The following is a 25,900-nucleotide window of genomic DNA, read 5'->3' on the forward strand; positions in this document are numbered from 1 at the left end:
TTGGTGGAAATGGCAACTTCCCCAACTTTAAGGCCATAAATAGGGTTGTGCTAATTTTATGCCACTGCAATGTCAAAACTAGAGTAAATTTGGGGCTAATATGTGTTATTTTGCCATATGTTTCTGATTCAGTCAGATTGGTTCCTGTTATACTACCAATGTGGCCTTTAACCCTTTTAAATGTATTGTTTAGTCTTGGAACTTAACATTGCCATTGATACACTACAAAAATGACTAGATCTTGTGTGGGGCCTAGATTTTCCACCCGGCCTTCTACGATTTTTTGGTGGATATGGAGAGAGTATAGGTGGAAACTTCTTGGGATGTGCTCCGCCAAGCCTGCATCTTGCCTTCTGCAGAGTCGCATAAACGTTAGGGAAAACGTCTAAAAATATATATTTTTTGAAGGCCGTTCATCTTCTATTGTGAGTCTCTCTCTCTGCAAACCCCCCCCCCAAACCGGGTCCCATTGCACGATTCCTCATTGGTGGCTGGGGAACCCACCACCTGCATGCAAGTGATCCTGCAGCCAGAAATATAGCTGGGATCAAGATGGCATCTCAAAATTAGCCAGGGTTCCTACTTCTAATTGTTAATTAATGACGACTGCTGGCAAGTATATAAAGATATTGGGATAGGATTGGGCTGGCTATGATGCCCGATTATGAAAAAGGGGTCAGCTTGTTGGATTTAATGGTTGGTTCTTCTTTTTAAAAAAAAATTCTTGTGTCCTTACTATTGATTTAATATGGCTCACGCTTGCTATCTAGGCTCAAAGATAGAGAGTAGTCACTTGGGCAAGACTGCTGGTACCTGTGGAACTATACCCTAGCAGGAGCCTGCAGCATCTGAAGAGCAAGGGACAAAATTGGATGGTTGGATCTATAGCAATTTATAGAAGATTACACCTCGAGAACCAGTTGGATGTTATGTTTATCCAGTGCATGGATGTAACTAAATACGACCCAAGCAACAAATATTGATAGCACTGGGAAAAGCTTGCACTTGAACATTGAGAGACCACTTTGCAGCCTGTGATGTGTCTGATGTAATATACATTCTTTCCTCTTAAGTCATTATAGCAATATTTAGTAACAACACAGCTTCTGAACAATGCCAGTTACTGTAGTAGTTTGATGCCTTCCTACACACTTTGTAGTCTCTTCAAAAGAGATGATCTAATTAATGGTGAGATATAAATGCAAATCTGTACTTCATTTCCACTGCAAACTAAAAACATTTCACTTCAAAACATAGCTAGCTTTGAGTGGAACCTTCCATATGCCTGCGATTAATTTAAGCCCAGTTTTCAGAAATGACAGAACTCCAGTGGAGCATAAGGCACCACAGTATCCTGGCATATGATCCTGTTTGAACAGTTATTGTTTCTATACTTGTAATATTCCTAGCTGGAATGTCACTCAAGATTGCCTCTTCTTTGTGGCAGGTCTGAAAGCAAACCCTGGTCCCCAAATGGTTTTGAAGATGGAAACTCACATCCTTTCAAAGTCGATTTGCAGTTACAGCCACAGGTATGTATTAAAGTCAGTGCGTGGTCACAACATTCCAAGGGTTTTGCATCAATAGGTGCCGCTGTGTGCATTAAATTATGTGACGCTGCCACCTAAAGCAAAGGCCGTAAATTTGGAGGAGAGGAGGAAAGGTAATAAGAGCATTTTTTTTTTCAAATGCAATCAAATTTAAAATTTATGGAAACAAGGAGAATATTTTAAAAAACTACTCACCTTGAAATCATTGAAATTACATTTGTGGCTAGCTGTGGCTGAACGCTGCCTGAAAAAAGATGGCACTATAAACTCCTCATTTCCAGATATTTGGATCTAACAAAAGCTTTTGTGGTAATAACTTCCCTCTCCCAACACCAGCCAGAATGTGGAGGAATGTCAAGCACACGGCAATTAAAATAAATAATTGCCTCGCTGCCTAAGAGGCTGCAAAGCACATGCAAACCGAAAATTCACCCCTGTTAATCAAAGACATGAAAACTGTCTTTATAAGCTACATTCTTCATGGACTAAGTAATCCCACCATTCGCACTGAATGAAACTGTCCAAACACCCCCCTTGGAGGAGACTGCCGCAAACCAGCTCACTGAGACAAAAGTGTTTGTCATAGAAAGACCAGGGTACAGGAGGAGATAAGTTGTAAAAAAAAACAAATCTGCCTATATGGACTATATTATACATATAGGTGATATGAGGGAACAGAGAGACAGTGATGATTAAACTCTCTTTAAATGGTAATTGACTAGATAATTTACCAGCAGTAAAGTGGAATTATTCTTCCTTTTTTAATCACATCACAGTTGTAGGCATGTAAAATGTTTCCAGGGCACGGTTATAAATACGCACTGAATATGGAATTGAACCCTGAGGGGAAAAAAGTGGAATAAGTCACACTCACCACAGTGATTTAGCCATAAAGTATTCTATATTTACACCATAAGTGTGCATGTGGGCATGAAGCTATATATCAGACAAACAATCTGGAGTGCATTAGAAGGCAACGAGGTACATTGCGAAACTGGTATGAGGGGATTACAAAATTGAGCAGCAATCGATTTTTTTTTTTCCATCATCAGTTCCCCGCTAGAATCAAGCTGCTCTTACGTCTCCAGATGACCACCCAGACCAGCATAAAGTGCCCTCCCACAGGATGTACAAGATCTTTATTTACTATTTGTAATCTAATGTAAATTATATTGAAAGCAATCTTTGCATGGTTTCTTGGTCATTCCATCCAGGTACATAGTGCACACCATCTGTCCATGTATAATGAGCATAAAGGAAAGCTCCATGTGCAAGAGAGCTCTTAAGGGACCAGGCTTTTTTGGGAGGGTATTTTTTCCCTTCCTTTTAATTTTGCGAACATGTAGAAAAGTAGCTGAATCGTGTCTCCAAAATCAGCAGCAAACCAAATGTAAATGAAGCGTGTCCATGAGTTTAGTAGAACAGTCCTCTCCCATGGTGAGTTACCTAGCCCACCATGAGCACGGATTTGGAAAATCTTTCCTCGTTCAGCGAGTAGAGTAGCTTTGAGATGTTTGAGTTGAAGGCGCACATATAGTGATAGACATGTGCCAGCTGTGTGTGAGTAACTGATCATGTAGCTAGGTTCTGTTAAAATGCTGTGAAGATTTTTTTTTTTAAAGTAATCAGTGTGCCCAAAGGTGCCAGTAGAGTTGTACCTTGAATGCTGGCATATGGGCATGCATGGAGAGCAATGAAAGTGCTGCAAGAATGTATGAGGGCTCTGTTTAGGCCACTAGTAATTGTGTAGCAGGCTGCCAGACAGCACTTTGTGACATGCATACTTGGACCATATATATGGTACTGTTTGACAGTCTTACGTTGGTAGCTTTCTTTAGGTCCGTCATCTTCCTCTCTATAGATTCTGAAACATCACTGGAAGAACAAAAGAAGCGTATTTTAAAAAAAAAAAATTCATCATCCACCATAACTTCAGCAGAAAATCCTGTGACAACCCCAAAGTTACAGCGAATGATTCTGGACAACCCTTGTGGAAATTCAATCGCAGAATGCTTTACCACAAGTGGCTATTGAGGCAGTGATTATATTCAAAAAGAAGTTGTATAAAGTTGACTTGGAGTCAACTTGGAGCATCGACAAACCAATGTTCAGGTTTGGAGATGGTTGTGATGGGGAAGTCACTCTAGAAGGGGCAGAGTATCAGTGAGCATTTTGCTGAAGGTTGTCCAGTGGTATGCCCATAATGACTGCCATACCTGCTCCTGAGAAGCCCTTACTTAGGGGTCGGAATCTTCCAGTAGTATCACTGTCAGAAGCAAGTCCAAGACTGTGTAGGCAGAATGCTTAAAAAAAAATTGCTCCAAAAAGTGATTTCCAGATGCAGAAAGCACTACTCAAATTCTCCACATGGTTTGACTCAGAAACTCCTCACTTCTGCCTGCTTCAGCTGATACTGGCAGCAACTGCACCTTTATATCTCATACTAACTTATCCCTAGTGCATTGAGACTGTAAAACCAAACAAATTCCGTGCTTCAGCCCCAGTGACCCTCATTACCAAAAATATAATCAACTTGCTGGGGACATAGCAGGCAGATCGTGGGCAGGCAAATCAGTTTGGAAATGGGGGGGGTGGGGGGAGGGGCGAGAATAGATTTCGGGGGTGGAAAACTGTCAAACTGCTTCTGCCCCAATTTATTGCCTAAGAAAAAAGATGCCCCAATTTCACATTGAAAAAACACCAAAAATGGCATGAAATTTAGGGGCCTCTCTTTTCTGCATCCACAGTTTTATCAACCTGATTGTTTCAACAGTCAAACATTTATTTCCCCCCCCATATTTAGCCATTTACCTTCATGGCCTCTGCCCTTTAAATAGCTACTACAGCAGTGCATAAAAACCTGTGTGAGCTCCTTGCACCTATGTGCTTTTCAGGCAGAGAGCTCACACTAAATATTATATTTTCAGGATTCTGGAATTCAGCATACAGTCAAATAATCTCACATCTGGCACGTGCAAAGCCCATACAACTCCACCCCCATTACTTCTATGCTGACCTCCAACTCATTGAAGGCTTAAGAAGATATCATAAGCTACAAGTTCCAAGCTTTAGGCAGTTTATCAACAGCATTCCAACTCCCAAGATCTGCTGTAGAAAATGTAGAAATATAAAGGTTGGTTTTCTGACTGCTTCCTCCAGGCACGGAGCTTTACCCATCAGGAGTTCCAATGTGCATCCGGTAAATTACCCTACAGTGATGACTCTTTGTTCTCAGTTTACTCTCTTCTGTCATTGTGTTTGTGGAGTCTTATGATAATCCATGGCTTCCGTTTGTGTACCATGTGATTGGGCCGCAGAGTTGCTGAGATTATTTGGGTTCATTTTTCTGGCTGGTGCTGGGAAATACCATAGCATTTTATATAGCAGAACACTTGGCTGAACTTACTTCCCCATCAATATGATATAAGAAAAAAAAATGTTTAAATCAATATGCTTCATCTGTAAGTACCACCTGGAATTGTTGCCATCTCTACTGCTGCTGGACTTGTATGGTTAAAGCATTCTCTCCAGGCGCAATTGATAACTACTGTTTTTCATGTGCCCATCATTACACTGAACTGAAATCCTAGTGACACTGGTATTTATATTGTATTATTGACAGTGCTAATACATTTCAGATCTAGAAATTTCAAGTAGCCCTTTGATTTAAAATAGCAGGGTAAAAATTCCAATCTGCAAACTTCATTTTTAATGCTCAGACGGCATTTGTTTTGTGTGTTGTTCTTATGCGGACTTTTTAATCCATTTATTTTAAATGGATTAACACCTGAATAAAGCAAACACACAAATACAGCACATTAAGCAATCGTACATGAAGTTTACCAATCAGAATTTTCTACCCGACACTGTTTACAGAACATTGATTGCATATTTGAATAAAATAGTCCCAGTGCCCACAGCTGAATAATAAAATAAATGAACCTGAAACCACAAAATTGGTAACCCCCCACGATTGATTTTAAATATATCTTTTCAGCTATGTATTAAAGCTCAATAGTGACTAATGACAGACAGGAAGTGCTTGATGATAGTCGCAAATTAAACTATTCTGAACTGCTGCTTCAGCAGTGGGATGGCCAGTAAATTCCACCAAAACATAATTGCAAGCAGATTGGATAAATACTCCCCTTGGACGCTATTCAAGCCTCAAATACAAGAATGGCTGACAGAAATTTAGTTTGATTTCCAGAATATACTCCGCTAGGAACTAGCAGCTGCAACTGAGTTACTGAGCAGTACTAGAAAGTTTTACAGAAAGCAAATGGACAGGCTACTATTTTAAGCCATCTCTCTTCCCCCTCTATCTAGCACTGAAAGGAACAGCTAAAATCATCTGTCCAAAAAATGAGGGGTTGTAGGAAATAATGCTTTTGGCTGCAATATGTGTATTTAGCTTTTTGGTTCCATTTAATTTTCAGCAGACATTCTTCCTGTCTGTACCAAATAGAGAATTTAACATAAAATGAATAAATCTGGGCAGTACAGCACATTGGAGCACTGTCATGCACTGAGTGGTGAGATGGGTGTCTGATTTCCTTTTCTCACTCTGTCTTGTGCACAGACACTAAGGACAGGCCATATGCCTCTGCACAGGGAAGAGATGGAAAATCAGAGGGAGAATCCTCCCCGGGCCAGAAAATGTATTAAGACAATGCCCCACACAACTTCTGAAAGTAGGAGAATAGATGTATACAAGTAATGTCATTTTATAAAAAATATTCTTTCTACTCTGTTAAAAATTTCATGATATCTAATAAATTTAAACTACATTGTTTTTGTTGTAAACTAAATTACTTTTAACACTTTTTTCATCTTAATCAAATGTGACCTAATATCTGCCGTTTGGTATGAATGCATTCATATAATGTATCGCTCATGGAAAAAAAATGTGTAAATTGAATCAATGCCTCCCTTTCCTGGAGAGATGGGAGTATTTTCATAATATGACTGAATTGACTGATGTTACTGCCCAGCTCTGCCAGAAATTATGTCATTGGAAGGAAGGTTTGAAGTATTTCCTCAATTGGCCTTCCTGCTGCTATAAGTTTTAATAAATAAAATAAGTGTTCAGTCTATAAAATTATGGCTGAATTTCTTGCAGGATTTTTTTTTTATTTGGAGAAATTTCTCTACAACTGTTGGTTAATTTCTGAAGTAGAAAAGATCAGTGGACTCCAATTAAACCACTCTAGTATTTTCCTTCCCATTTATATTAAAAGTCCATAATCTGAAGTTTTATCAGTTTAGGCTGTCAGATGGTTTAAGTACACGAATTAAAACAGAAAATGCTGGAAAAGCTCGGCAAGTGAGGCAGTATCTTTGGAGAAATAAACAGAGTTAACGTTGACTGTTTCTTTCTCCATAGATGCTACCTCACCTGCTGAGCTTTTCCTGCATTTTCTGTTTTTATTTCAGATTTCCAGCATCTGCAGTATTTTGTGATTGATTAAGTACATGAATGACTAGCTACCATACTACTACATTTAAGAAGGAAAGAAACTGGAATGATATCAAAGTATGTTTTTCTAAAACCAATACTGCACTGGTTTTAATGACACATGTTGCATAAAATATCTAAAACTACAATCATGCTGGTTTCCCTGATGGCTCATTGTGTGAATCCACTGCATGATGTAGAGCTGAGCCATAGAGACCATTTAAGGTCCCAGATTTGATCCCTGCTCCTATCTTGAGTTAGCTGATCTCAGTTGCAGTCGTAGTGGGGGGGTGCCACAATTGGCACCAGTGTACCCTAGACAGTGAAGGGAAGAATTAATGAGGATTTCTGCTCCTCACTGCTGGCTGGAAAGTATGTATATGTGGCTGTCGCTCTCTAGGTTGTTGCATGAAATATGGTGACTTGGGTAAATTGTGGGAGGGATACTGGATACCGGAGAATCACAGCATAACTTGCCACCTTCAAAAGAGGGGACAGTAAGGCAGTAAATTGGAGAGGAGAATGAGGGGAGAAACTCCCAGTCTGAGGAGAAGAATGTATTTAAAAGTCATTGCCCTGCAGGTGAAAGTTCCGAAGTTGGTGCAGGTAAAGCTGCCAAAGTGCTGGTACCTTGCAATAAACTGCTTCCATCTCCTATTGTGCCAGCAACTTGCATTCACCATCATCAGACTGCATTGTATGAATATAATTGCCTAATGACCACAATCACTGTAGGTGCAATTTACATGCTCTGGACCTAAAAGCAAACTAAGGAGCTTTGTTTTTTTCCAGAGGCAGGCTTCTGGTTGCTGTACAACTTAACCTTGCCTTTTAACCTTTGAAGACATAGAACATTTTGTTTTTGCAAATTTCTTCCCTCCTCTCCTCTCCTGAAACTGCTGACTTACTGGGGTATGGTTTAGTGCGCACTAGCAGCACTTGCATAGCCATTATTTTTTTACGAGAATTCACGGTGATGGGCCAAGACCCATAAAACAAGATACTGCCAAGGTTGAAAAGAGTAAAAAGGAAGACAAGATAAATCAGCTAATAACCTGTCTGATCTATTAATCATCCTCAACCTAGTTATAGAGAAGCATTTAGCCTCCAGTTGATGCCAACCCCCTGATAGCATAGCAAAGTATTGCAAGGGCACACCAGTATCTTGCCACTCCGTGTCAGGGCATGTTGATATTCTAACATATAGTAACACCCCTTGAATTAGATTGTAACAAATTTCTAAGCACAGTCATGTTACTGAACATTGGAAGCCCTTTGTAAGGTGGCCATGCTGAGAATGGTACATGCAGGTATTTTTAAAATATATTTGTTCTCTATCAAGTCCACGTTTATTGCCCATTTCATGGTCCCCTGAGAAGATGCTGATGGACCGTAAACATTATTGTCTTTAACTCAAATCTGTGACTAAGTTTTTAAACACCTCCACAAATGAGTTCTTGTCACTTCTTGTTTGTGAAAATGGGAAGTATTTTGGAGTTGTTTTGTAAATGTTATTTTGGTGATTTCAGTACTTAAAATGTTTAAGAAACTGAACAAAGGCACTTGAAGTGATTCTGAAGAGACTACTGCCCATAAACACATGAATGTTGAGTTTATGTGCTGTAAAATGAGTGCCACAATGGTTATAATAGCCGTGCCCTGCATGCACGTAGGAAACTAATCCAGAGCTTAACTGGCTAAGCCTATTTCTTAGAAATCTAAACAGAAGCTGTCGAGCACTGTCATAACATTTTATCATGTATGTATGTTTCAAGTATAATGCAACATCATTTCAATCACCTTGTAAGGTATGGGATATTTCAACATTTGTGAAAGCAGGCACTCGGGTCTTTGTCCTAATTCCTGTGTCCGAGACATCTTATCTAATTCTTAAGAGCACCACAAAAATGTTGGCAGTGGACTTTATTGTAGAAAATAAGATGAGAAGAGACAGCAGGGAGTCATCTGTTACTGGATCCATGACAAATTTCCAATCAATTATCCAACTTTCAGACCTGAACAATGCAAATATTTCTTGTTTTTTTTCTGTCCTCACTAATTTGAAACTGGTTCATTCTAAAAGATGCATTTTCTGAGATTAATATACTGACTGACTCCTTGGCAAAGTGATTTAGTCTGCATATCAGTAGTAACAAAGCATCAGCTGCATTTAGAAACAACAAACAGCTGTTTCTTGACATTGGAGAGGAATCACTGAGTAATGGCACTGACTTTTTTGAATTCTGATCTCATCTGTTATGTGTTTAATGTATAAAATTGGAAGTGGGTGGAAGAATTTAAACATTTGTTTAAACTTCCCAAACAAGCCTGTGCTTTATGACCATATGGTAACATCAGTAGTCTGTAAGATGGTGGATTCAATTACACATGAAGAAGAGAAGGAAAAAAGTATGAAATGGGTGGGTGCCTCTGAATAAGATTACTAATTGTTCTTTATTGGCAGATGCTGATTGGATTTGTCCCAAATTAAATACATACCCCATTGATCCTGTTTCTCTATCCCTTCCCCTGCCTCCTCTCCCACACTTTTCTCTCCTCCTGTTCTGAAGGCAGTGACTCATGTTGGGATGGATTCCATTGGTGCCTTGCACAAATGGCCATTCATGTGTTGGCCATGACAGAAAGTGTTGGCAGGTTCTTTAACATAAAGGTGGGTGGGAGGGAACACAACTGAGCCTAATCTAACCTTACCCAACATCAATATGTGCACTTTCCGGTACACATTTTTGTATATTGATCAGGAGCAGAAACCCTGGCTACTTTTATTTGCCCTCTTTCTCTGGCCCTTCTCCCTAGTCCACAAGCACTGAAACCAGTTGTAGTTCCCCAATTGCAGCCTGGTTGAAGTCATCTAATTCAGCATAGACTAGGCATTGAACCTAATACTTCACTGGTGTGTCTGGCTCACTAATGTACTGGGTAAGGCACTTGACCACTGAACCATCAAGATTTCAATTGATGCTTCAGTATGATATTGAGAGCTGGATCCTGATGAAGGTGTAGAAGTAGATGCTAGGTTTTTGGAATTTGCACTTCCAGGAGGATGTTAGACCTCAGCTGGGAAGGGAGTAATGAAATCGAGCAGCTTGTGACTGCAATTGAGCATTTAACAGTGGGAAAAAAATGTATATCTCTTGAATAGATTCCAGTATTTTAATTGTTATTAACCTTAATTTAATGAGCCTGTAGTTTGGCCAGTTTTGTTGCCCTTTTAAAATACAGTTACTGCTTCCTCAGTGTCCTCCAGGCTATTTTTTCCTAGAAATGGGGTACCTTTTCAGTGCAGCACCTAAATGGCTTTTTTAAAATCTGTGCACCTCCAGAGTGACTGTCACCAGACCATGTGGGATCCTGCTCTCATCCAAGATATGTATACACATTTCTAGCCGAGGCTACTGGATAGCAATCGGGAGTGGGAAACATAGCTGATTTTCCCCTCTAGCCCAGGGGTACAGAAGTGAATTGCAGTATGAATACTGCAACCCTGCCTGAGATCAGCTAGCCCAGCATAGGCTGGAAATTAAACCTGGAACTTTCTGGTCTGTTTAGCTCTGAGCCATCAGGGAAGCTGGACATTTGAATCCTTTTACCAGTATTTTCTTTTCCACTTTGGCACCAAAATACAGTTGTTAGCCAAAAACTAGCACATTTAGATAGTGGTACTGAGCTCTATAGACTGGGAGGACCCATGTTGAATCCCTGGTCTGTGCTAAATTAGTTAATCTCAGCTGGAGCAATGGTTGGGGTGCTTCAGTTGGTCTCAAAGCCTGTGAGCTAGGGAGAAAAAAAAAATCAAATGGGGATCTCGCTTCAAAGAACTATGCTGGAAAGTTTGTGAATCAAGTCAAAACACAAGGCTTGGCTGTAATACCTGGATAAGAGCAATGACAACTTGCATTTTTATAGTGCCTTTAGCATAGGAAAATGTTCCAAGATGCTTCACAGGAGCATAATCAGACAAAAATTGACACTGAGCTATTAGGATGGGTGTCTAAAAGTGTGGTCAAAGAGGCAAGCTTAAGGAGGGTCTTAAAGGAGGAGAGAGAGGTTTAGCAAGGGAATTCCAGAGCTTAGGGCCTAGACACCTGAAAGTACGGCTGCCAATGGTGGAGTGAAGGAAGTGGGGGGGATGCACAAGAGTCCAGAATTTGAGGAGCGCAGAATTCTTGGAGGGTTGCAGAGATGGAGGAGGTTATAGACATAGGGAGAGGTGAGGCCAAGGAGGGATTTGAATACAAAGATGAGAATTTTAAAATCGAGGCGATGTTGGACTGAAAACCAATGTAGGTCAGCGAACACAGGGATGATGTGTGAGCAGGTCTTGGTGTGGGTTGGGAAACTGGCAGCAGAGTTTTGGATGAGCTCAAGTTTATGGAGGGTGGAAGATGAAGGACGGCCAGGAGAGCATTGGAATAGTCAAGCCTAGAGGTAACAAAGGCATGGGTTAGGATTTCAACAGATGGGCTGAGGCAGGGGTGGAGATGGGTGATGTTACAGAAGAGGCTGTCGGCAGTCTTGGTGATGGAGAGCGAGAGAGGTTGGAAGCTCAGCTCGGTCATATAGGACACCAAGGCTGTGAACAGTCTAGTTCAGCCTGAGATAGTGGCCAACCTGAGAAAGAGGAGGGGGCCAAGAATATATCCTTGGGGGACTCCAGACGTAATGGTCAGAGTGGGAAGAGAAGCCATTGCAGGAGATTCTCTGGCTGCAATTGAATAGGTAAGAGTGGAACTAGGTGAGGGCAGTTCCATTCAGCTGGACAACAGAGGTGATGCATTGGAGGAGAATATGTGGTCAACCGTGTCAAAGGTTGCAAAGAGGTCAAGAAGGATAGTGCATCACAGTCGCAGACAATGTCATTTGTGACTTTGATTAGGGCTGATCAGTGCTATGGCAGGGGCAAAATCTTGATTGAAGAGGTTCCAACATGAAGTTTCAGGAAAGATGGGCACGGGAGGCGAGAACAGGGACTCTGAAGAGGAAAGGGAGGTTGGAGATGGGGCGTTAGTTTAAAAGGACTGTGGGGTCAAAGGTGGGCTCTATTGAGGAGGGAGTTGATGACAGATATGAACGGAAGAGGGACTGTACCTAAGGGGACCGTTTACAATATCAGCTAGCATTAGGACCAGGAAGGAAAGTAGAGTGGTCAGCAGTTTTGTTCAAAATAGTCAAGAGAGCAGGAGATGGGTCTCGTGGACAAGATGAGCTCGAGGGCATGAGGGGAGATGGGAGATAAATGAGAAAAAAATGCAGGATCAGGGTTAAGGCAGTGGGGAAGCTTGGCTTGGTGGGTAAAGAGTAGGGAGGGAAGTTGAACGGATGGTCTCAATCTTATTGACAGAGATTCATGAGCTCCTCTCTCTTGTTGGAGGTAAAGAACACTTTTTAGGCTGTTACCATAATCCAGTGGGTATGATAACGAACCATACAAACCAGGAAGTTGGTTGATCTCATCAGGGATGTAAACAACTCCATTACACCCAATGCACCTTGGTCAGCAAGAGGGTCAAAACAGCCAGGATTCCTGCTCCTGATTACTATCTGGTAACTTTGGCTGGACTGCAGTGCATCCACGAGGCTGAAAGCTACATGCCGTAGCATGTTTTAGGGGGTGGTCACCCCACAACTTGAGAGGGTGTGGGTGACCGTCAGACAGACAAGAGTCCCCTGAGTGCATTTCACTCTGTAGTTCTGAATACTGATGAAGACAATGGTTCCTCTGGGGATTGCAGCCAGAGCCAAGGACGCAGCACCATAGGTGGCTCAGCTGTACAGAGGGTGGAGGAGGAAGATCAGGAAAGCAATAGTGATAGGGGATTCAATAGTTAGGGGAACAGACAGGCGTTTCTGCGGCCGCAAATGTGGTTCCAGGATGGTATGTTGCCTCCCTGGTGCCAGGGTCAAGGATGTCACTCACTGGCTGCAAAACATTCTGGGGTGGGTGGGGGGGTTGGTGAACAGCCAGAGGTCGTGGTCCATTTTGGTACCAATGACATGGGCAGAAAGAGGGATGAGGTCCTGCAGGCAGATTTTAGGGAGCTAGGAAAGAGATTAATAAGCAGGACCTCAAAGGTAGTAATCTCCAGATTACCCCCAGTGCCACGCGCTAGTGAAGACAGAAATAGGAGGATAGTGCAAATGAATGCGTGGCTGGAGAGATGGTGCAGGAGGGGGAGGGCTTTAGATTCGTGAGGCTTTGGGACTGGTTCTGGGGGAGGCAGGACCTCAATAGGGCCAGGACCAATATCGTCGCGGGGAGGTTTGCTAGTGCTGTTGGGGAGGGTTTAAACTGGCTTGGTAGGGGGATGGGAATATGGAAATATGATATCGTAGCTATTACTGAACATGGCTTAAAGAAGGACAGGAATGGCAGCTCAATGTTCCTGATTACAGGGTTTTCAGACTAGATAGAAAGGGGGATGGCAATATCGGTTAAAGAAACAATTGCAGCTGTGAGGAGGGATGATATGTTAGAAGGATAATCAAATGAAGTCCTATGGGTTGAACTAAAGAACAAAAAAGGGGCAATCACACTGCTGGGAGTGTACTATAGATCCCCAAGCAGTCAGAGGGAGATAGAAGGGCAAATATATAGGCAAATTTCTGAGAAGTGCAAAAACAATAGGGCAGTAATAGGGGATTTCAACTGCCCTAATTTTAACTGAGATTGAATCAGTGTAAAAGGTATAGAGGGCGCAGAATTCATAATGCATTCAGGAGAACTTTTTTAGCCAGTACGTAGCAAGCCCAAAAAGAGAGGGGGCAATTCTGGATTTAGTTTTTGGGAATGAAGCTGGGCAGATGGAAGGGGTATCAGTGGGAGAGCATTTTGGTGGTAATGATCACAATTCAGTTAGATTTAGCTTAGTTATAGAAAAGGACAAAGATATAGAACAGGAGTAAAAGTTCTCAATTGGGGAAAGGCCAATTTTACTAAGCTGAGATGTGATTTAGCAAATGTAGACTGGAAACAGCTACTTAATGGTAAATCAGTGTCAGAGCAGTGGGAGGCATTCAAGGAGGAGATAATGAGGGTTCAGAGCAAATATGCTCCACAAAGAAAAAGGTGGAACTCTCCAATCTAGAGCCCCTTGGATGTTAAGGAGCATACAGGGTAGGATAAGGCAAAAAAAGGGAAGCTTATGCCAGATACCAAGAGCTCAATACTACAGAAAAGCTGAGGAGTATAGAAAGTGCAGGGGTGAAATTAAAAAGGAAATTAGGAAAGCAAAGTGGGCATGAAAAAATACTGGCAAGGAAAATCCAAAAATGTTTTATAAATACGTAAAGAGCAAGAGGATAAGCAAGGAAAGAGTAGGGCCTGTTCGAGACCCAAAAGGTAACTTGTGCACTGAGGCAGAAGACGTGGGTATGGTTCTTAATGAATACTTTGCGTCTGTCTTCACAAAAGAAGGGGACAATGCAGACATTGTAGTTAAGGAGGAGGCATGTGAAATATTGGATGGGATAAACATTCAATAGTGAGAGAGGAACTATTAAGGGATTTAGCATCTTTGAAAGTAGATAAATCACCAGGCCCGGATGAAATGTATCCCAGGCTGTTAAGAGAAGCAAGGGAGGAAATAGCGGAGGCTCTGATCATCATTTTCCAATCCTCTCTGGCTACAGGCAGGGTACGGGAGGACTGCTAAAGTTGTACCATTGTTCAAAAAGGGAGAAAGAGACAGACTGAGTAATTACAGGCCAGTCAGCCTAACCTCGGCAAATTATTGGACAAAATTCTGAGGGACGGTATTAATCGTCATTTAGAAAGGTATGGATTAATCAAGGACAGTCAGCATGGATTTGTTAAGGGAAGGTTGTGTCTGAGAACTTGATTGAATTTTTTGGGGAAGTAACAAGGAGGGTCGATGAGGGTAGTGCGATTGATGTAGTCCACATGGATTTTAGGCAAGGCTTTTGACAAGGTTCTGCATGGCAGACTGGTCAGAAAAGTAAAAGCCCATGGCATCCAAGGGAAAGTGGCAAGTTGAATCCAAAATTGGCTCATTGGCAGGAAGAAAAGAATAATGGTTGACGGGTGTTTTTGTGACCGGAAGGCTGTTTCCAGTGGGGTTCCACAGGGCTCAGTACTAGGTCCCTTGCTTTTTGTGGTATGTATCAATGATTTAGACTTAAATGTAGGGGGCATGATTAAGAAGTTTGCAGATGATAGAAAAATTGGCTGTGTGATTGGTAGAGAGGAAGAAAGCTGCAGGAAGATATCAATGGACTGGTCAGGTGGGCAGAAAAGTGGCAAATGGAATTCAATCTGGAGAAGTGTGAGGTAATGCATTTGGGGAGGTCAAACAAGGCAAGGGAATACACAATAAATGGGATACTGAGAAGTGTAGAGGAACAGAGGGACCTTGGAGTGCATGTCCACAGATCCCCGAAGGTAGCAGGACAGGTAGATAAGGTGGTTAAGACGACATAGGGCATACTTTCTTTTATTAGCCAAGGCATAATATAAGAGCTGGGAGGTTATGCTAGAACGGTATAAAACACTAGTTAGACCACAGCGAGATTACTGCGTTCAGTTCTGGTCACCACATTTCAGGAAAGATGTGATTGCGCTAGAGAGGATACAGAGGAGATTTATAAGCATGTTGCCAGGGCTGGAGAATTTTAGCTTTGAGGAAAGACTGGATAGGCTGGTTGTTTTCTTTGGCACAGAGGAGGCTGAGGGGAGATTTAATTGAGGTATATAAAATCATGAAGGGCCTAGATAGAGTGGATAGAAAGGACCGATTTCCCTTAGAGAGGTCGATAACCAGGGGGCATAGAATTAAAGTAATTGGTAGAAGGATTAGAGGGGAGTTGAGGAGAAATTTTTTCACCCAGAAGGATGGTGGTGGGGGTCTGGAACTCACCGCCTGAAAGGGCGGTAGAGGCAGTGATTTCCATTCACTTCATCACATTTTTAAAAAGTACTTGGATTGGCACTTGAAGTGCTGTAACCTATAAGACTACGGGCCAAGAGCTGGAATGTGGGATTAGGCTGGATAGCTCTTTTTCGGCTGTCACACACGATAGGCTGAATGGCCTCCTTCTGTGCCATAAATTTCTATGATTCTATGAAATTGTAGAAGCAGAATTGGGACTGCCACTGATGACACGCTTGTTCAAATAATCCAATATTCTTTGTCTTAGCTCAAACATGAAGTACTTGATGCTGATACTGGATGCAAAAGCGGCGGGGGGGGAAATGTTTTTTTACCACACAGAACTGCCATTTTTCACGCTGATGTTTGCTAATTTTCCACACTTTTTTTTATTTTAAAAAAGAAACACTAATAGTAAGGTTCAATCTAACTGCCTCAGTAAATACATACCTGACCCTTCAAGCCACACTATTTTCCTTTTCTAGAATGTGCTATTATTAACTGGTGTGGAAATAATTTATAAAATATTTTCCAATTAATTTCTAGAACTATTCACTACCAGTTCTGTTAAAAGTGATGAGTGATGGGTGCAGATATAACATGTGACTTGTTTTGTGCAGCTTCTCTCCTCTGGGAGCATTGATCTGATTTGTATTCCTATCACACTTGTCAGTACTGTGTGGCAGAAATATTTTTCTTGAAGGTATTAAGAGGAAAGCAATATTTTGACAAAACACCATCTCCACTGGGGACAAGGAATTACAATCTAGCCAACACATGTAATAACCATATAAAAACTGAGTACTTTGGTCTGATAAAATGTTATTATGGAAAAATTGAGTGACTTATTCGTGCAATGATACACTGAGAACCTGTATTCCCCAAGAATGCTATTACATGCTCTACAAAACCCAAGATTTATCTTTTTCTTTTCCTTCATGTGCTACAGGATTGCAGACCCATTGGGAGTTCAATTAACAGAAAGCCGATGCCATTTGCGGTTGGTGCAAATATAAATGAGGCCAAACAGTTGGCAAGTACACAATACAACACTCCAGCTGCATTGTATGCCAACGACAACGTAGACCATGCTTTGCAGGAACAGTTGAGTGGCCTTCACGTTGCCTCTCCTCAGCAGTAAGTATGTCTTACTTAATCACTGCAAAATAAGATCACCCATCCTCTTTGTATAGGGTGATAGGAAGGAGAAAAGTTCACTATACAGGGTTCTCTGCTTTCCTCTCCCTTTAATTTTGTGCCAAGCCCATGTTCTTCAGCTCCCTGCTACCTAATAACACCTTCACCCGGCAGTGGAAAACCACCTTTTTATCCTTGAAGTATCTGATCAGAAACTACTAATCACTTAAGCGCTTTGCTTATTCAAAAATAATTGTATAATCTGATTTTCACAAGTTTACTACAAAGTTAAGTTATTACAAGGTATAGATCATGAATGTACAATTACATTTAGCTTCAAAAACTCAGAGAAAGGTGAACTGGAATAAGAAATGTTTGTACTGCATATCTAAAGTTCTTAGGTAGGTATGTGGGACATAAGATACAAGGTATGACTGAGTATCAATTTTGAACCCACCTCCCTGTGGAAACAGGAATGGAATGTGAGACCTTGTACTGGCTCAATTCCAACTGTGCAGCAAAAATCACCAACTGAGCCATCGTTGGTTCTACCGCTTCTATTTTTTTGGCGTGGGAGAGGCAATCTGCAACCACATTGTAAGTAAGGAGAAAGTTTGCTCTGTAGTATATCCTATTTTTTATTTTTGAGGGCAATGAGGCTAAGACAGATTTTCCAAATCAGTATGAGAATTGAAGAGGTTTTTTTTAAACCCTTCAAGCATTGTTTGAATTTTTTTCTCTAAAATGATAACTCTCATGTAGGTCAAGAAGGTCCGAATTTCAATCCTCTGTCTATGCTGATTAATTTGATCTTGGATGGGATCATGGCCACACACACGTGCACATGCACACAGAGAGAGAGAGAGAGAGAGGGGGATGGGCGGGTGGGGGGGGGGGTTAAGCGGAGGAGGTGGCGGAGGAAAGGGGGGGGTCACTCCCTTGCAGTCACATAGCTTACTGACACTCACTGTCTGGACTCGTGCATGAAAAGTGGCAAGTTAGGAGGATGGTTGGCATCCCATGGAACAATATCCCAGCAGGAGAGGCGAGTAAAAATATTTTGGAGGGGCAAAACAGCAAATAAATGATGAAGCAATTCTTTTATTTCTTCCCAAGCTGTTGTAAAATTCAAAGCTGTTAAAGGTCTTGCTCCACTTATTAAAACCTGACTTTTATTGTACCACATCAGCATTTAGCAAAACACACAATCGGCTCTGAGAATCAGCTTTACTCAGATTTATGATGTGCGTCTTGTTAGAGCATGTGTTTTTCTTGTAGAGCCCTCTAATTCTGAACAGAGGGGACAATGTGTCCACTGTCCTTTGTCCTGATACTTCAAAGAAAATTGTTGCAGTTGATTTCAGCAGCAAGAAATTCAAGTGAAGGCACCATGTTTTTTTTTAGGTGACTGAAGAGCAGAACAAATATGTGACAAAGATCCATAGGCTTGAATATTATATCCCACAGTTTGGCAACCTGATAGTTATGAGTGAGCTCATACAAGTTGTGTCCTTGGCTCTTTGTCATTTATTCTGTTTACATCACGTGTTCAGCAGGTAAATAAAATTAGACTTACCCTGCTGATACAAGTAGTCCTTTTTCTGCCAACTTTCCATCCCACCCTGAACAATTGACTTATTGTTGGGGTCATTGGTCACCCTCCATTACCTCTCCCAAATGCCCATTCTCCATGTGTGAGCTTAGGCAGTGAATGTTGGCAGGCTGCTCATTCCCTGGGAACATTAGAACCAAGCCTGGTCCTGTCCTCGCCCAACATCAACATACATGCACTTCCAGCAGGGATTCTTGCCAGTGATTAGGAGTGGAAAACCTGGCTAATTCTCCCTTGCCACCGAGGCCAAATTTAGCATCCGACAGCCACCCTGGCTGAAATCAGCTAACTTGGCATAGATCAGGGATCAAACTTGGGACTCTAATTGCTTTTGCCACTCGCTGCTTTAACCAGCTGAGCTGTATAAATATTCATTTTGAAGAAAGAAATCAAAATTACCGAGTCACATGTATTGTCACAATGCCAACTGTTAATTATGGAATTGCCTTCTATGAATACAAAATATTCCATAGGGATAACGTCACTGGCAGTATAAATTAAAACACTCTAGCATTGTTTCTCCCTCCAATTCAATGACCTTCATTAATAACACCACTCTGGCAGATTCTCCAGTCTTTTTAAAACTCCTCTCATCTCCTGAAGACAATATCTTATTCTGGGATCTAGGACCCAAGTTGCCATTCTTTATCTGTAAGCCTAAGCAATCAAATGTTGGTAGCTACTGGACATTGCCGGTACAGTTATCACAGTGGAGCCCTCTCCTTGCCTTTATTGTCGACATACGTACTTCCTAACTGGTGACACTGAATAATCATCAGTGGCGCAAACCCAGCTGTTTTTTTTTTGTTCATTCATGGGATGTGGGCGTCGCTGGTGAGGCCGGCATTTATTGCCCATCCCTAATTGCCCTTGAGAAGGTGTTGGTGAGCCGCCTTCTTGAACTGCTGCAGTCAGTGTAGTGACGGTTCTCTCTCCGTGCTGTTAGGAAGGGAGTTCCAGGATTTTGACCCAGCGACAATGAAGGAACGGCGATATATTTCCAAGTCGGGATGGTGTGTGACTTGGAGGGGAACGTGCAGGTGGTGGTGTTCCCATGTGCCTGCTGCTCTTGTCCTTCTAGGTGGTAGAGGTCGCGGGTTTGGGAGGTGCTGTCGAAGAAGCCTTGGCAAGTTGCTGCAGTGCATCCTGTGGATGGTACACACAACAGCCACAGTGCGCCGGTGATGAAGGGAGTGAATGTTTAGGGTGATGGATGGGGTGCCAATCAAGTGGGCTGCTTTGTCCTGGATGGTGTCGAGCTTCTTGAGTGTTGTTGGAGCTGCACTCATGCAAGCAAGTGGAGAGTATTCCATTCACACTCCTGACTTGTGCCTTGTAGATGGTGGAAAGGCTTTGGGGAGTCAGGAGGTGAGTCACTCGCCGCAGAATACCCAGCCTCTGACCTGCTCTCATAGCCACAGAATTTAAATTGCTGGTCCAGTTCAGTTTCTGGTCAATGGTGACCCCCAGGATGTTGATGGTGGGGGATTTGGCGATGGTAATGCTGTTGAATGTCAAGGGGAGGTAGTTAGACTCTTTCATTGGAGATGGTCATTGCCTGGCATTTATCTGGTGCGAATGTTACTTGCAACTTATGAGCCCAAGTCTGGATGTTGTCCAGGTCTTGCTGCATGCGGGCTCAGACTACTTTGTTATTTGAGGGGTTGCGAATGGAACTGAACACTGTGCAATCATCAGTGAACATCCCCATTTCTGACCTTTTATGATGGAGGGAAGGTCATTGATGAAGCAGCTGAAGATGGTTGGGCCCAGGACACTGCCCTGAGGAACTCCTGCAGCAATGCCAAAGGGCTGAGATGATTGGCCTCCAACAACCACTACCATCTTCCTTTGTGCTAGGTATGACTCCAGCCACTGGAGAGTTTTCCCTCTGATTCCCATTGACTTCAATTTTATTAGGGCTCCTTGGTGCCACACTCGGTCAAATGCTGCCTTGATGTCAAGGGCAGTCACTCTCCCCTCACCTCTGGAATTCAGCTCTTTTGTCCGTTTGGACCAAGGCTGTAATGAGGTCTGGAGCCGAGTGGTCCTGGCGGAACCCAAACTGAGCATCGGTGAGCAGGTTATTGGTGAGTAAGTGTTGCTTGATAGCACTGTCGATGACACCATCCATCACTTTGCTGATGATTGAGAGTAGACTGATGGGGCGGTAATTGGCCGGATTGGATTTGTCCTGTTTTTGTGAACAATGCATACCTGGGCAATTTTCCACATTGTCTGGTAGATGCCGGTGTTGTAGCTGTACTGGAACAGCTTGGCTAGAGGCGCAGCTAGTTCTGGAGCACAAGTCTTCAGCACTACAGCTGGGATGTTGTCGGGGCCCATAGCCTTTGCTGTATCCAGTGCACGCAGCCGTTTCTTGATCTCACGTGGAATGAATCAGATTGGCTGAAGACTGGCTTCTGTGATGGTGGGGATATCGGGAGGAGGCAGAGATGGATCAGCCACTCTGCACTTCTGGCTGAAGATGGTTGCAAACGCTTCAGACTTGTCTTTTGCACTCACGTGCTGGACTCCGCCATCATTGAGGATGGGGAAGTGTGCAGAGCCGCCTCCTCCCGTTAGTTATTTAATTGTCCACCACCATTCACGACTGGATGTGGCAGGACTGCAGAGCTTTGATCTGATCCATTGGTTGTTGAATCGCTTATAGCATGTTGCTTCTGCTGTTTAGCATGCATGTACTCCTGAGTTGTAGCTTCACCAGGTTGGCTGTTCCTGGCATGCTCTTCTACACTCCTCATTGAACCAGGGTTGATCCCCTGGCTTGTTGGTAATGGTAGAGTGAGGAATATGCCAGGCCATGAGGTTACAGATTGTGCTGAAATACAATTCTGCTGCTGATGGCCCACAGTGCCTCATGGATGCCTAGTTTTGAGCTGCTCAATCTGTTCTGAATCTATCCCATTTAGCATGGTGGTAGTGCCACACATGTTGGATGGTGTCCCCAGTGCGAAGACGGGACTTCGTCTCCACGAGGACTGTGCGGTGGTCACTCCTACCAATACGGTCATGGACAGATGCATTTGCGACAGGTAGATTGGTGAGGACAAGGTCAAGTAAGTTTCTCCCTCGTGTTGGTTCGCTCATCATCTGCCGCAGGCCCAGTCTGGCAGCTGTGTCCTTCAGGGCTCGGCCAGTAGTGGTGCTACCGAGCCACTCTTGGTGATGGACATTGAAGTCCCCCACCCAGAGTACATTTTGTGCCCTTGCTACCCTCAGTGCTTCCTTCAAGTGGTGTTCAACATGGAGGAGGACTGATTCATCAGCTGAGGGAGGACGGTAGGTGGTAATCAGCAGGAGGTTTCCTTGCCCATGTTTGACCTGATGCCATGAGATTTCATTGGGTCCGGAGTCAATGTTGAGGACTTCCAGGGCCACTCCCTCCTGACTATGTATCACTGTACCGCCACCTCTGGTGGGTCTGTCCTGCCGTTGGGACAGGACTTATCCAGGGTTGGTGATGGAAGAGTCTGGGACGTTGGGTGAAAGATATGATTCTGAGAGTATGGCTATGTCAGGCTGTTGCTTGACTAGTCTGTGGGACAGCTCTCCCAATTTTGGCACAAGTCCCCAGATGTTAGTAAGGAGGACCTTGCAGGGTCGACTGGGCTTGGTTTGCCGTTGTCGTCTCCGGTGCCGAGTGGTCCTATGCCGGGTGGTCCGTCCGGTTTTATTCTTATGACTTTTCGTAGTGACATTTTACAACTGAGTGGCTTGCTAGGCCACTTCAGAGGGCAATTAAGAATCAACCACATTGCCGTGGGTCTGGAGTCACATGTAGGCCAGACCAGGTAAGGACGGCAGGTTTCCTTCCCTAAAGGACATTAGTGAACCAGATGGGTTTTTACGACAATCCGGTAGTTTCGTGGCCACCATTACTGATGCTAGTATTTTAATTCCAGATTTTTATTTAATTAATTGAATTTAAATTCCCCAGCTGCCGTGGCAGGATTTGAACTCATGACTCCAGATTATTAGTCCAGGCCTCTAGGATTACTAGTCCAGTAAAATAACCACTACGCTACCACCCCCGCAACTTCCCACACAAGAATATCTTGCACAATTCAAGGCTATTTCATGCAGAATTAATTTCATTGAGATACTTGCTGTTAATCTAATAAATTTAGATGTGAATATAGCAAAATTTATTTAACTATGAAAACGTTCTTGTATTTTTGTGCAGTTGTGTGTTTTAGGCCATTTACGAAATGAGCAGCAATAACTGGCCAGATGCCTCATTGAACCCTGTTTTACCACCCAATATATATATTTTTTTAAAGTATTATGATTTATTTGGGAGGACAATGTAGTTAGTAAATCAGCTAGTCTGAAAAGTGATTTTGGAAATCCCTGTATGACCATAGGCAATTATGGCATGTTTCAAAGGAAGAATTATTCTGATAGTTTGCCAGTATTGGACTGGAAAGCTCAGGGGGGAAAAATAGGAACCATGGAAGAGTGTTACAGTTGTGCTTGCACTGTAGGGGTCATTCTGCATTCCTGTGTTCCAGGTAGGCAGCCATATTTAAGGATAGGAGATTTGAGGTTGGAGTGTTGTCGTTTGATCTCCAACCCACAATCTCCATGAGCATGGCACCCCACTGGAAGCATAGGATTATAGAGTTACTCTTCTATATACAAGAGTACAGTGCAGCTGGCAACAGGTACAAAACATTCAGTCTCTAGCTCATGCATAAAGGTTCAGTTTAAGTCATCGTTGCTACTTGATGGAATTAATTTTTGTGTCTCACTAACCATCATTGACCACTTAAATATATACACATGCACTCATTTTTAGTTTTCACTTCAGGTCACTTTTTAAAAATCAGCAATCGCTTGATTCAATAAGTATTTTGTCCAATATGATGAAAGAGTTCAAGCATGTTTATTAACCACTGGACTGATCGAATTGTATTTCAAAATAATAGATCATTCTGGACAAAATGCAGATCTTGAGTTGCTTTGTAGCTAATGTGGGTACAAAGTCAACAATACCTTGAGACCCAAACTGCATCTTTAATTGATTCTGGCCATCAGTTATTTTGTAGAATATATATACACTCACTTGCTGCTTGTATCTGGCTGGCTTACTTAGTGGCCGCATACTAGTGCTGTGGTTTTCCTTTCTTTCAAATTAGGATGATGGAACTGCATGGTCGAGCTCTTTGCCGATGAATAACAATGGATGTATTGCACAACAAATGCAGCAGTACAACAGAACTGTATGAGCAGACTTACAGAAAAATCTGCATATTCCAATGTCAAGTTATACATTGATGGATAACATTTTCAAAATTGCAGGATGATAAATCATCTTTGCTATACTTGGAGGCAATTAGCAGTGAAAATCTAACTTTGTGTTAATTTATCTGCCTATGCTTAATTCTCTGAGCTTTGTTTTCTTTAGCACTGAACTGCCAAAGTTATCACCCAAGTTGTGGAATGAGATTGATACTGAATCAGATGTTTATAAGATGCTTCAGGATGGTGAGGAACCGGCTTCAGAACCCAAACAGTCCGGATCTTTCAGAATGCTGCAGGGCATGCTAGAAGCTGAGCAGACAGGTAATACGTAGAGAATAGATGAAGGATGGGCCATTAGTGTCTAGTATGTGATGATTAAATTACTTTCTGTTGGTAATCCATCTCCAGTGAATTAAAAGTACCATAAAATCCAGTATATTGGTGTAAAAGTTTTAGCTTTTACACTTGGCAGACAGGTAGCCAGATAACATTTCTCAATGAATAAGTTGTATCTACAATTGATAAATCGTAAAAACAAGGAAAATTGAAGGGAGAATTCATCCCCCACACATCTCATCCTGGCACACTTCAAAGCAGTATTAATGAAGGTCCCCTTCCCCTCCTGCTACACTCCACCACCCGACCCCCCAACTCATTTGAGTGTGGCTTCGAAGACCAATTGAAAATATGTGCCCTCTACATAAATTGGATAGAGTCCATGGAGGTGCAAATTGTACATGGTTTTTCAAAGAATTGTACTGCAAGGCTGTGAAATCATTAAGTGATCCTGGTAACTTTCTAAAGGTCCATAACATACTTTCAGGTTGTCATAATAATTATGGACCTTTAGAAAGTTACCAGGATCACTTAATGATTTCACAGCCTTGCAGTACAATTCTTTGAAAAACCATGTACAATTTGCACCTCCATGGACTCTATCCAATTTATGTAGAGGGCACATATTTTCAATTGGTCTTCGAAGCCACACTCAAATGAGTCCGGGGTGGGTGGGGAAGGAGAGCGGAGTGTAGCAGGAGGGGAAGGGGACCTTCCACTGGCTGTGGTCCATAATAGAAAGTAATTGTGAATAGTGATATTTCGCATGTTGACAATATATTCCACATCTTTCGGTGTGGAATCTCAATTTAATCCAGATAAATAGACTTTCAGATTTAACATGGAGACCATAATTGGAAAGTGGCCAAATATTGGGATACCTTTATATTTGTGCGTGCGTGTTCTTAATAGCCAAGTCCTAAATATGTGCATCTTGTGAAATTTCTTGTAGGTGACAAAAGTGAAAGACCGGCTATCACCAAAAGCGTAAAATCTCCTGTAGCAAAATTCACCAATGCTCTACCCACACTACAGAAGTTACCTCAGTGTACTAGATGTGAGACTGGCATAGTGTAAGTATACAGGATTTCAGTAGGATACCAAATTTAGATCTCTGGTAAGTTGGCTGAACTCTGTTGTAGGGGTGCTGCCCCTGACTAGTGAGGAGAAAATCATCTGGGGTTTCTGGTTTCTAATCACCTCTAGTGATCCCAGCTGGAAAGTGTCCATATGGGGATGATAGGCAAGTACAGGATTATGCTTGGCTGTGATGCTTCTCACAATCGAGTAACTTGCCAATACTCATGTCTAGGCTCATACATGAGTGGGCACTCAAGTGCTGGGATACAGTTGCAACATCTTCAGGATTGAAGGAAGGGAGAAAACCGGTGGGGAAAAACAATATTGATTTATTAAAGAGGACACTGTCTTTACAAATATGTGCTTAGCAAAACTTTTTGTTTGGGGAGGGAGAGCAGCTGTGTGTCATTTTCATACAATGATGTCATAACACTCCCCATGACAAGGTATTTGATGTGATTTATTTTCTTATGTATTTGGGAACATTTTGGGACTGAAATGCAAATTAGAATGAAATAATATGAAAGATCTTTTACACACTGCACTTATGTAC

At 42.3% G+C, this 25,900-nt stretch overlaps 1 protein-coding gene across 1 annotated transcript in view; it reads left to right on the top strand.

Moving 5' to 3' along the window:
• The window catches only part of LOC137332373 (PDZ and LIM domain protein 4-like), a 92,723-nt gene that overhangs the window by 58,263 nt on the left and 8,560 nt on the right, over nt 1–25,900 (top strand). The window contains exons 3-6 of the mRNA XM_067996145.1: nt 1,448–1,532; nt 16,864–17,051; nt 24,095–24,252; nt 25,220–25,340. Coding sequence (XP_067852246.1) covers nt 1,448–1,532; nt 16,864–17,051; nt 24,095–24,252; nt 25,220–25,340 — 552 coding nt within the window. The remainder of the gene's footprint in view (nt 1–1,447; nt 1,533–16,863; nt 17,052–24,094; nt 24,253–25,219; nt 25,341–25,900) is intronic.

This window comes from Heptranchias perlo, chromosome 14, assembly GCF_035084215.1.
Source record: "Heptranchias perlo isolate sHepPer1 chromosome 14, sHepPer1.hap1, whole genome shotgun sequence".
NCBI lineage: Eukaryota > Metazoa > Chordata > Chondrichthyes > Hexanchiformes > Hexanchidae > Heptranchias > Heptranchias perlo.